Here is a 12,449-nt window from a genome sequence, read left to right on the forward strand (position 1 = left end):
AATAACTGTAAGGAAGACAATTTTTACACTGAGGGTGGTGAGACCCTGTCTCAGGTCGCCCAGAGAGGTGGTAGATTCTGGATCCCTGGAATCCTTCCAGGTCAGGTTGGATGAAGCTCTGCTCTAGTTGCAGATGTCCATGCTCACTGCAGTGGGAATTTGACTAGATGACCTTTAAAGATCTCTTCTAACCTAATCAAGTCTGTGATTTTCTGTTTCTATGATATTTCAACTAGATAGGAGTAAATTGTTTATGCTGAGGGTGTTGATCCACTGGCCCACGTTGGCCAGAGATGTGATAAAAGCCCCATCTCTGGAATTATTCCAGATCAGGTTGGACAGGGCTCTAAGCAACCTGGTCCAGTTAAAGATGTTCCTGCTCACTGCAGAGGAGTGGGATTAGATGATCTTTAAAGCTCCCTTCCCAGCCAAACCATTCTGTAAGTCTGTGATTGGATTCAACATTCCCAGCCCATTCTCACTCCTATAGGGACCTAGCTGAACCAAGAAGAAGCAAAACATCTCCCTAAAAGCATGAAGCACTGTTACGTGGGACAGGAGATGTAACTCCCAATCGCTTTGCTCTACCTGGAGCTCTCTAAGGCCACAAGCCGAGTCCTGGAGCTCAGCCACAGCGCAGCTCTCCAGGGCCACACAAACTCCTCACACGGAAAGCAGGACGGTCTGGGAGCACACAGGACGGAGCAGGACGATACAGTCTCCGCTTCCTCCTGGAGATTCTCGGACAAGGCAAGGTACATTCTACTGAAAGCAGGAATGCAGGGCACGGTTGCGCCAGAGGTGAGCGCGACTGGGCTCTAGGTCCGTCCCCTCGCTGCGGCATCTTAACCCAAACACTTAGGGCGTACAGGACGTGCAGGCGGGGCAAGGTAAGCAGGCAGGGCAGCACCGCAGTAGCCGGGCCCATCCCTGTCCCCTCACGACCGCCCCGCGTCGTTGTTCCCCCCAGACCGGCGCCCGCCAATGCTCTTGCCAAATCTCGCGAGAACATGCGGGCGAGGCGGGCGTAGCGGAAGTCTCGCGCAAGCGGAGACGCAGGGCGGTAAGGTGGCCCCAGGCCCGCCTCGCTTCCGCGCTCCTCTCCTTTCTTTTCTCCCTCTCGCCTTTCTTCCTTCCTTCCGTCGCCTCAACCGGGCCCTCCCCGGCCCCCGCCGCCCCAGCCCCCGGTGCCTGCCGTCCCGGTTTGGCGCCTGCTGCCCCGGCCCACAATGGAGACGAATCCGCCGAAGCGGAAGGAAACGCGCAAATCGCTGCGGATTAAAGTCATCTCCATGGGCAACGCGGAGGTGGGCAAGGTGAGGCTCTACGATTGGCGGGCGGGTGGTGGCGGGCAAGCAAGTTAGCCAATAGGGAGTCGGGTCTGACCGCGTTGCTAGTGAGGCCGCGGACGGGGTGGTTGTGCCGGCGGGAGCCAATCAGGGGCAGGCCGCGCAGTGCGGTGCGAGGCGGGAGGCTGGGGCGAAAGTGACAGTGTTGGTGGCGGGGCCGCGCTTCGCCGCCGAGTTTCATTGGCTGCGTGGCATGGGAGGAGGTGGCGCTTTGTGGCGGCGTCTCGCCGGCCGTGGGTGTCGTGGTTTCAGTTGCGTGTGGGGGGCTGTTCCTGTGCGTCTTCTCACCTTTGCGCCCCGGCACGAGTGGGCTGTGTGCAGCGCCCGGCTTGCGATTCCGCTTGGAACCTGCCCTGCGGGCCCCAGAATGTGCCTCTCTGTGGGGCGGGTTCCTTCGTTATCCGCTACTCGGAAACCCCAGGTTCCGGTGTCCCCTCATGGAAGCTTGCAGGACCGTGCTCCAGGGTGCTGTAGTGCAGCGCCTGAAGCAGACAGTGTGGCTCCAGCCGTTAGTGTGCCTTCCTCCAGGACACGCGAGGTTGCTGGGGGAATTCTGCCCGTCCTCGGTTTTTCTTCTGTCAGGGATTCCTCAGGAGCCTTCCATCTTCCTGCTGTGGCGAGTGACCCAGCTTTTCTCTGAGGTGTTATTCCTTTTCCCAGGCATGTTCTGTTCTGAAGTACTGCCTTTCTTTTAATAGAATCATAAAATGGTTTGGTTAGGAAAGGACCTTTAAAGGTCACCTGCTCCAAACCCCCTGCAGTCAGCAAGGACATCTTCAACTAGGGCAGGTTACTCAGAGCCGTTGTCCAACCTGACCTGGAATGCTGCCAGGGACGGGGCATCTACTTTTCTGGGCAACCTTGGGGAGCATCACTCTGACCTCACAGTGGAGAATCTCTTCCTTACATTTAATCTTTCAGTTTAAAGACATCATCTCTTGTAAAAAGTTGCTCTTCAGCTTTATTCTAGACCCTTTTTAAGCACCAAAAGGCTGCAAGAAGGTCTCCCCAGAGAATTCTCCAGGCTGAACAACCCCAGCTCTCTCAGCCTGCAAAGGAGTTTCTCTCTCAACGGCAAAGGGGTTCCAGCTGTCGCATCATGTTTGTGGCCTGCTCTGGACCTGCTCCAACAGGTCCATGTCTCTCCAGTGCTGAGGACTCCAGAGCAGGTTCACTGCAGGTGGGATCTCATCAGTGTGGAGTAGATGGGCAGAATCACCTCCCTTGACCTGCTGCTCACACTACTGGGGATGCAGCCCAGGATATGGTTGACATCTGGGCTACAAGCCAATTTTTTTTTTCTGAATAAATGTAGTCCTGTTAAACTGCTGACAGCACAAGGACTCCCTTGGGGCAGACAAATGTCTCACTGATGGCAAGAAAATCCAGCAGGATCTTGCAGAATAGAGTGACTGGGCAAAGAGGTGGCAGGTGATATTTTTCTTTATGGCCTTTCTCTCTCAACAGCTGATAGCAAACTCCTCTACTCTCCGCAAACAGATTTCTCTGCCAGTCAGAGGCAGAAATGGGTCAGGAAGGACCTGGTGTGACCCTTAATGTGCTTCTCAGGCTGCCAAAATGTTTTTCATGGCTTTTGGGGAGCAGACTGCCCACAAATCTCTGAGCATGCAGCTCCTTCAGGCTGGGTATTTTGTGTAGGGGAATAAAAGTTTCTTGGCAGTCCTGTCTCCGAACAGATGAGGAATAACTGACTCTAAGGGGCCGGGATGTGACTTAATTTAGGGACTCGGGGCAGAGTTGGTGTCTCTGTAGCCGTGTAGCTGGTTGAAGGTTTATTATTGAGCTCCTTGTTAATGAGAATATGATGCTGTATGGTGCCACCCTGCTGAGATTCCCTTCTCCTTTCTGCCAGAGCTGCATTATAAAGCGTTACTGTGAGAAGAGGTTTGTGCCCAAGTACCTGGCTACCATTGGCATCGACTACGGTGTCACAAAGTAAGTACCTTGATTGAGGAGCTGCAAGTACCAGGAGGGTGGGATGGGTGACATGGCTGCAGACATCAGGCATGGATCTGCCAGGACCTTGGAAAAGTGTCTGCCATGCTGGCCACTGATTTCTACAGGGGAGGAGGGAAGAGGTGCAGTGGGGCTGTCCCACTGCTCCTGAATGACCACACTGAGCCAAGTGTGCATGGCTCTGCTAAGGCTGCTCAGTTTCCATGGCATAATGTGTGCTTTAATAAGTTAATCTGCATAATTAATGGATGAGTCCCTGTCCCTGGAGAGGTTGAAGAGCTGTGTGGATGTGGTGCTGAGGGACATGGTTTAGCAGTGACCTGTCAGTGCTAAGTTAATGGTTGGACTTGATGATCTTAAAGGTCTTTTCCAAATGAAACATTTCTATGATAATTAGCCTATCATGTTACATCCAGAGCTGATGATATCTGTCCTTCTTGTCTTACTGGCTCCAGGGGCACTTTTCTGGCCATTAAACCCTGACACTCAGAACTTCCATCTGATTTTTTTGTCCCTGATCAGGCTCTGGAGAAGGCAGGGGTTTTCCTGCAGGTACACAGCCAGTGTGAGGGCTGAGGAAGAGCCTTCTCAAGCACAGAATCAGAATCATAGAATGCTTCATGCTGGAAGGGACCTTTAATGGTTATCTAGTCCAAAGCCCATGCAGTCAGGGGCATCTTCAACTAGATCAGGTTGTTCAGAACCCCTGACTTGCAATGGTTCCAGGGATGGAGCTCCTACCACCTCTCTGGGAAACCTGTGGCAAGGTCTCACCACCCTCATTGTAAAAAAGTGTTCCTCGTATCTAGTCTAAATCTCTCCTCTTTTAGTTTAAAACTATCACCCCCTGTCCTGTCACTAGAAGCTAAAAGGATTGTCACCTTCAAGCATTTCCATCTTCTCTTTCAGAGTGCAGGTCAGAGACCGAGAGATCAAGGTGAACATTTTTGACATGGCAGGGCACCCATACTTCTACGAGGTAAGGCAGACCCACACCACAGCCAGCCCTTCTCAAAAGCATTTGGCTCCCATCAGCACTGCATGAAATAGAGTTTAGGGTGGAAAAGTTGAAAATACATTTCTTAAGAGTCTCCTCTGCTGCCATCCATCCCCTCCTTCCCTATCATGGACAACTAATGCAGACCAGCACTGGGAACCCCCACTGCATCTCTATCAGTAGTGACTCCCTGCTGCTAAGGGCTGCCAAATCCAGGAGCGTGATGGAGGTGAGGCTGCCAAAGCTCCAGCCAAGGTGCAACCTTTAGCAAGGCTGAGTATATATTTTTAGTAGGCTACACTTTGAATACTGAGTTCAGCTTTGGGCCCCTCACTTCACGAAGGACATTGAGGGTCTGGAGCATATGGAAAGAAGAGCAGTGAAGCTGGTGAAGGGTCTAGAGCACAAGTCTTGGGAGGAGCAATTGAGGAAACTGGGGTTTTTAGCCTGGAGAAAGAGAGGCTGAGGGGAGATCTTCTTGCTCTGTTTAACTCCCTGAAAGGAGGTTGGAGAGAGGTGGAGCTCATTCGCTTCTCCCAAGGAACAAGCAATAGTGCAAAATGTTTCAAGTTGCACCAGGGGAGGTTTAGACTAGATCTGAGGAAGTTTCTTCCTCAGAAGGTTTATCAAAGCCTAGAACAGGCTGCCCAGAGCAGTGGTGGAGTCCCCATCCCTGGAGGAATTTAAAAGCTGTGGAGATGTGGTGCTGAGGGACGTGGTTTAGTGGTGACCTGGCAGTGTTGGGTTAATGGTTAGACTCAATGATCTTAAAGGTCTTTTGCAACCAAAATGATTCTGTGATTCTAGGCACACCTACATAGACACACACAGCACATGGCTCGCTGCATCGACTGACACAGAAGCAGCCAGCACTGGTACAGACAGCAGCAGGGGTTTCATCCGGGTCTCTCTGGCTGATCAGGAGAAAAGCAAAGTTATTAGAACTGGAACCTGTAAAGCCACAAACAACTCAGAAACACCAGTTCAAGAGAGGCAAAGAACTGCTGGAAAGCCCAGAGGAGGCTATGCAGGTGCTGAAGGGACTGGAGCATCTTTCTGATGAGGAAAGGCTCAGAGACCTGGGGCTGTTTAGCCTGAAGAAGAGCAGACTGAGAGGGGATCTAAAGAGTGGGTGTCCAGGTCATATGGCCAGACTCTCTTCAGTGGTGCTCAGTGACAAGACAAAATCACAAAAGCTAATAGGTGCCAGCTAAATGGTGATTTCCCCCAGACCTCCCAGGATATGTGCTCTGGGCCTGGCTGTCACTGATGGCAGTGCCCTGCCTTTGTCCCCACAGGTGAGGAATGAATTTTACAAGGACACACAGGGGGTCATCCTGGTCTATGATGTTGGACAAAAGGAGTCTTTTGACGCACTGGATGCATGGCTGGCTGAGATGAAGCAGGAGCTGGGCCCACACGGGAACATGGAGAACATTGTCTTTGTTGTCTGTGCAAACAAGGTGAGCTGTGAAGGAATCTCATCTCCAGCCCTCAGGGCCCGTTGTGTTCCCAGCATTGTGTGCCTCAGCTGTTGAGCTTTAGCTGCAGCAAGGGAAACTGTGGTGCTGGAACATGTCTGAAGTAGAGCAAGAAAGCTGGTGAAGGGTCTAGAGCAGAAGACTTGTGAGGAGCAGCTGAGGGACCTGGGGTTGTTTAGCCTGGAGAAAAGGAGGCTCAGGGGAGACCTGCACACTCTCTACAACTTCCTGAAAGGAGGCTAGAACAAGGTGGGGATTGGTCTCCCAAGGAGCAAGCATCAGGACAAGAGGAAATGGTCTCAACTTGTATCAGGAGAGGTTTAGGTTGGAACAGGCTGCCCAGGGCAGTGATGGAGTCCCCATCCCTGGAGGGATTTAAAAGCTGTGTAGATGTGGTGCTGAGGGTCGTGGTTTAGCAGTGACTTGGCAGCGCTGGGTTATTAATCAGACTTGATAATCTTAAAGGTCTTTTCCAAGCCAAACTCTTCTGTGAATTGCTATTAGGTTGTAGGGAAGGCTTTCTAAGATGCAGATCTGTGCCCTGGCTGGGCTCTGAGCTCTGCCATTTCTGCCTGTCCAGATTGACTGCAGCAAGCACCGCAGCGTGGACGAGAGCGAGGGCCGGCTCTGGGCGGAGAGCCGCGGCTTCCTGTACTTCGAGACGTCAGCACAGACAGGAGAAGGGATCAACGAGATGTTCCAGGTGAGCTGTGCCATGAGGGGGGTCAGGCACAAACAGGATTTGATGCTAGGGCATCCCCTGAACTGCCTGCATCCCAAAAAACCTGTTGGTCCTATACCCAGTGAGACCTTGCCCTGAGAAAGCTGTAGGTGTTTGGCTCAGAGTCTCTATTGGTCCTCCCAGTCCTAAGCTGGCCCATTGTGTTGCTCAGAGCTGATGAGCACTGGGAATGTAAAACAAAGAGGCCCCTGTCAGGGCACTGGAGCACCTCTACTACAAAGACAGGCTCAGGGAGCTGGGGTTGTTCAACCTGGAAAAGAGTAGGCTCTGGTGAGACGTAATAGCAGCCTTCCAGTACCTGAGGGGGCTTACAAGAAGGATGGAGAGAGACTGTTTGCAAAGGCCTGCAGTGACAGGACAAGGGGCAATGGCTTCAAACTAGAAAAGAGGAGATTTAGATTGGATGTTAGGAACAAGTTTTTTACCACGAGGATGGTGGAACACTGGACCAGGTTGCTCAGGGAGGTGGTTGGGGCCCCATCCCTGGAGATATTCAAGGTAAGGCTCAACAAGGCTCTGGACAACCTGATCTAGTTGAAGATGCTCCTGCTGACTGCAGAGGAGGTTGGACTACATGACCTTCAGAGGTCCCTGCCAACCCAAACCATTCTATGATTCTGTGATCTATGGAGGTGTAGCACTTAGCTGAAGTAGGTTTGAGATAAATATGGGGCCTAACTTCCTCTTCAGTCTATCCCATGGTCCTTGCAGGGCCTGGGTCTCCCCAGACTGGGGTATCTCAGCCCCCGCCCAGTCCTGGCAGAGGGAGGTGAACATTCAAGCAGCTGTCCAAATGCTTCCCTGAGCTTGGAGGATGAGCACGCAGCCAGTGAGGGCAGTGTGGTGTCCTCTGCACTGCCACTGCCTTTGGGGACCATTCCTTCCTGCTAACTCCTCCCTGTGTCCACAGACTTTCTACTCTGCCATCATTGACCTGTGTGACAACGGTGGGAAGCGCCCTCCCTCCAGCATGGGCGTTGGCTTCACCAAAGAGCAGGCAGATGCCATCCGCAGGATCCGCAACAGCAAGGACAGCTGGGACATGCTGGGGGTCAAACCCGGAGCCACGAGGTGAGGGAAATGTCAGTGCTTCCTTGGGTGGGAAGGAATCTTTAAAGGTCATCTTGCTGCAGTCAGCAGGGACATCTTCAAATAGAGCAATGTGCTCAGAGCCCTATCCAACCTGACCTGGAATAGTTCCATGGAGGGAGCACCTCTCTGGGCAGCCTGGGCCAGAATCTCACCACTCTCAGCATACAAAAAATGTATTCCTTCTATCTAGGCTAAATCTCCCCTCTTTAAGTTTAAAATCATCACCCCCTGTCCTGGACGTTATTCTTGTTCTTACTTCTCCAGGATGAATGACCCCAACTCTCTCAGCCTGTCTTCACAACAGAGGGGAGGGGTTTTAGCCCTCTAGAACTTCATGAGACCTTCAGCCTTGCCCAGCCTTGCATCCTGCCTCCAGGCCGATCCATTTCTAGTCACTCACTTGCCGGGTGTGTTTAAAGCAGCTCCACTTTTCTTTTCCTTGCTCTTCACACCTGGAGAAGCTTTTAGGCTGCTGTATGGCTGCTGCCTGTGTTGCCAAAAAGGGATTGATATTACAGCTCTTCCAGCTGGAACCAGTGCTCCTACAAGACAAGCTTTCTCTTGTCTTCATCAGAGGACCTCTAGCCAGGTAGAATTGCTCACTGCCCATCTAAGAGGTTAGTTATTGAATCACCCAGCTCTGCTGTGACATGGGCAGCTAAAACAAGCTCATAGAGCTATGCCTTGCTTTCTTCTCTCCAAAACACAAGGACCACCCTTCTGTGCTCTCATGGAGGGGCTGGAGAGTGGATTTTTGGATAACATATGTCATTTAGGACTCATACATCCTCCTGTTGGCTCTCTGAAGTGTAGGTGTTGAGCTTAACCCCTCCTCCAGCCCCCTCTCATCCATGGGGGAGAGATCTGGAGCACTGCCCTATGAGGAGAGGCTGAGAGACCTGGGGCTTTTTAGTCTGGAGAAGACTGAGAGGAGATTTAATAAATATTTATAAATATCTGAGGACTGGGTGTCAAGAGGGAGGGGACAGTTGCACCCTGTGATAGGACAAGGGGTAATGGATATAAACTACAGCACAGGAGGTTCCACCTCAACATGAAGAGGAACTTCTTCACTGTGAGGGTCACAGAGCTCTGGAACAGGTTCCCCAGAGAGGTTGTGGGGTCTCCTTCTCTGGAGACTTTCAAGCCCCATCTGGATGTGTTCCTGTGTGACCTGTGCTGGATTCTGTGGTCCTGCTCTGGCAGGGGGTTGGACTTGATGATCTCCAGAGGTCCCTTCCAACCCCTAACATCCTGTGATCCTGTGATCAACAGCTCTGCAGAGCAGTTCGTGCTGTGATCATCAACATGAACCCTCAGAAAGTGCCACCCTCTCTCCATGGCCTGCAGCAGGAGCCATGATGTCTCTCCTGGACCAGACACCCAAGGCTTAAAGGGCTGCAGCAGTGTGCAGTGCCTTCTCCTGGGGTGTGTGGGTGGCTTGATGCAAAGCTGAGTCAGGGTGTGTGTGCCCCCACGCTGGCTCCCTGGTGCCACAGGCTCAGCACACCACAGCACATTGCACAGGCACGTGGATAACACGATGGGAACAAACTGAAGATGAGCCAGCAGTGTGCCCAAGTGGCCAAGAAGTCCAATAGCATCCTGGCATGGATCAGCAATAGTGTGGCCAGCAGGACTAGGGCAGGGATTGTCCCCATGTACTAGGCACTGGTGAGGCTGCACTTTGATACTAGGTTCAGTTTGGGGCCCCTCACTCCAAGAAGGACATTGAGGTGCTAGAGCATGTGCAAAGAAGAGCAACAAAGCTGGTAAAGGGTCTAGAGCACAAGTCTTGTGAGGAGTGGCTGAGAGAACTGGGATTGTTTAGTCTGGAGAAAATAAAGCCCAGGGGAGACCTTCTGGCTCTCTACAGTGCCCTGAAAAGAGGTTGGAGCCAGGTGGAGGTTGGTCTCTTCTCCCAAGAAAGAAACAACAGGACACCAGGAAATGGCCTCAAGTTGCACCAGGGGAGGTTTAAGTTGCACATGGGGAACCATTTCTTCACTGAAAAGGTTGTCAAGCCCTGTGACAGGCTACCCAGGGCAGTGATGAAATCACCATCCCTTGAGGGATCGCAAGGCTGGGTAGATGTGGTGCTGAGGGACATGGTTTAGTGGTGACCTGGCAGTGCTGGGTTAATGGCTGGACTTTACAATCCTAAATGTCTTTTCCAGCCAAAACTCTTCTTTGATTCTAAGGTTCTATGAAATGTCAGCACAGTACTGTGGTGGGGAGGGTCTGTCTGCCCCAGGAGAGATGCTCTCCCCCTCCTCAGTTCATGCTGCACCTCCCAGCATAGCAGGAGTTGGAAGGGACTTCTAGAGATCATCTAGTCCAAACCCTCTGCTAAAGTAGGCTCACCCAGGGCAGGTTCCCCAGGATCACATCCAGGTAGGTTTGGAATCTCTCCAGAGAAGAAGATGCCACAGCCTCTCTGTGCAGCCTGGTCCAGGGTTCTGGCATCCTTACAACAAAGAAGTTTCTCCTGTGTGCTACTCCTCAGCTCTTTCACAGCATCACCTCCAAAGCCTGGAGGATCGTTAGCACTGGTGAGGGAAGAGTTCAGAAGTGTCTGCGTAGGGCTGTGGACCACAGGGGGAGCTCTTGGTCCTGCTGTGCTGTGCCACAGGGCTGAGCCGGGCCATGTGTCACCTGAGTCCCCTCCCTCTCTTGCTGTCTCCTAGGGACGAAGTGAACAAAGCCTATCGGAAGCTGGCGGTGCTGCTCCACCCGGATAAGTGCGTGGCTCCCGGCAGCGAGGACGCCTTCAAAGCTGTCGTGAACGCCCGGACTGCACTTCTCAAGAACATCAAGTAGGAACAGAGCCACTCGGAGCTGGAAGCCTTCCCCTCTTCCCAGCTTGCTCCCTCTCCTCCTCACACAGGCACAGACACCACAGGAGCAGAACTACGTCTGACCTCATGCATTTGGGATGTGCTGAAAAGAGGGCAAGAGTGCTGAGGAGGAGAGGGGAACCCTAGGACCTTCCCTACATCCTTGGTCCTGGGTCAGTGGTTGGTGTAAGTTCTGAAAGCAGCGAGGTCCTCACCTGTCCTGGCTGTGTTACACCTCCTGGGAATTACCAGGGAGGAACTTGCTCCAGTGGTAACTGGAATTACCACTGCAGGGAGAAACTGCTCCAAGAGTGTCCTTCTCTTTGTCCCCAAGCTGTTGTGGTACCAGGATCAGGCTCTTTGACAGGATTAGGGCTCTCTTCCAGCACCCTTGTTCTCATCACAGTCTCCTACCACCACCTCCTAAAGCTGCAGTTCTTCAAGCCAGGTGTTCACTCCCTCCTATCCCTCTCCTCATGCTGCACAGCTGAGCTTTGGGTAGGTGCCACTGCTCCACTCTCCTTGGGTGTGGGTGGCCCTGGCTATCTGCAGGCAGGAGGAAGGTGCTTACCCAAGGAGGAGGCAATTCTTGACTGGCTGTCAGCTCTGCTCTTCCTCCCCATGGCCAGCCTCATCTCCTGAGCTTCACTTGTACCACAGCGTTGTGTGGATGCCTGCTATCACCCTGCTCACCTGGCCCCACCATGCTCTTGGATGGCAGAGGGGGCACATTCTCTTCAAACCATCTCCTCTCACTGCAGCAACATGCCACTGCTGTTGCTGGTTGTGTCATGGATTGCTCCCTTCTAGTCCTAGCTGCTCTTGTTTTTGAATACTTTTGTTGATTTAGAGGGGAGCATTTCTGGTCACCCCAACCCTTGCAGAGGCTTCAGATCTGGCCATCATGTTCATGAAGGAGAGCAGAGTCATGATGGCTGCTCCTAAGAGGAGAGCAAACAGGAGGTTCCTTGGGTTCCGTGGTTTGGTCAGGACTCAGTTTTCGTTCCTTGCTGCTGTGTGACCTTGGCAGGGAAGATCAAGACTATGAAATGAAAGTGTGAATGTGTGTACTTACCCTACCCCACGGGTATCCTGTCCCAAACTATTCTCCTACGGTCAGTGCAATATGATTTTTATTTATTTTTTCCACTTTGCTTTGTTTATCTTTCAAAATACATCATAAGTCAACAGTAGATCCCCCTCTGCCCTCATTTTTGGCAGCAAGCATGAAGGGACTTTAAGGCCAGTATCATTTTACTATGGTTTCTGGTTCTGGGTTGCTAGAAAGAAGACAAAAGCTGCTCTGCTCAGAAGCAGGTTTTTGTGCTCCTCCAGTGCAGAAATAACCAAGGGGAGATGCTGCTACAAGACTTTAATGTTTAAAACAGCTCCAATTTTTCCTCTCCTGGGTGTATAAGAAGCTGGGCTGGGGGAGATCAGGCACTGAAGCTGTGGCAAGTTGCACTGAAGCTGTGGCAAGTTGCACTGAGGGGGTCTTGTTCCACATGCTCTATAACACTATGGAGTTCACTGGGACTTTCCCTACTTGTCTGGTGGAGGAAACCACTTCTGGCTTCAAACATCTTTCTCTGTATGTTTGGTGGGTTTTTTTTGTTTTTTTTTTCCATCAAGGAGGGTAAATAATCCTGAAACGTTGCTGAATGGTGCACTTCACTTTGAGGGCCAGATCTCAGTGCCTGGAGCTGTTGAAAGGCTTCCCTGGTTCCTGCTGCTCAGGGGCTCTTCAGGTCTGTTGCGTCCCTCCTGTTTGCTGCTCGGGTTGACTCTGGCCTGGTCTTGGGGATTTCTCCCTGTCTGTTTACAGAGCTGCCCAGATGTTTGGAGATGATTACCCATGCATGTCACGTCTAAGGATGCTGGTGACCTTCTAAGTTGTGTTCTTTTTGTAATTAAACCCCCCCCCTTTGGAACAAAGGAGGCCCTGTGAGCTGTCCTCCCACGACGACCGCCTGC

General features: G+C 52.1%; 1 protein-coding gene across 1 annotated transcript; it reads left to right on the forward strand.

The window, feature by feature from the left end:
• The first annotated feature begins 1,229 nt into the window (after positions 1 to 1,229).
• On the forward strand, positions 1,230 to 10,458 carry DNAJC27 (DnaJ heat shock protein family (Hsp40) member C27). Its single transcript, XM_054383661.1, has 7 exons — positions 1,230 to 1,316; positions 3,223 to 3,305; positions 4,236 to 4,305; positions 5,622 to 5,786; positions 6,385 to 6,507; positions 7,457 to 7,617; positions 10,326 to 10,458. Exons 1-7 carry the CDS (start codon positions 1,230 to 1,232, stop codon positions 10,456 to 10,458), a joined length of 822 nt encoding a protein of 273 aa, XP_054239636.1.
• The last annotated feature ends 1,991 nt before the right edge of the window (positions 10,459 to 12,449 follow it).

This window comes from Indicator indicator, chromosome 9 (assembly GCF_027791375.1).
Source record: "Indicator indicator isolate 239-I01 chromosome 9, UM_Iind_1.1, whole genome shotgun sequence".
In the NCBI taxonomy this organism is placed as follows: Eukaryota; Metazoa; Chordata; class Aves; order Piciformes; family Indicatoridae; genus Indicator; species Indicator indicator.

Excerpts from the sequence above, each read along its gene's own strand:
- DNAJC27 (XM_054383661.1), top strand. The coding sequence starts at position 1,230 with ATGGAGACGAATCCGCCGAAGCGGAAGGAAACGCGCAAATCGCTGCGG. Across the intron at positions 3,306-4,235 it reads ATCGACTACGGTGTCACAAA|AGTGCAGGTCAGAGACCGAG; the intron begins GTAAGTACCTTG and ends CTTCTCTTTCAG. Across the intron at positions 6,508-7,456 it reads GGATCAACGAGATGTTCCAG|ACTTTCTACTCTGCCATCAT; the intron begins GTGAGCTGTGCC and ends CTGTGTCCACAG.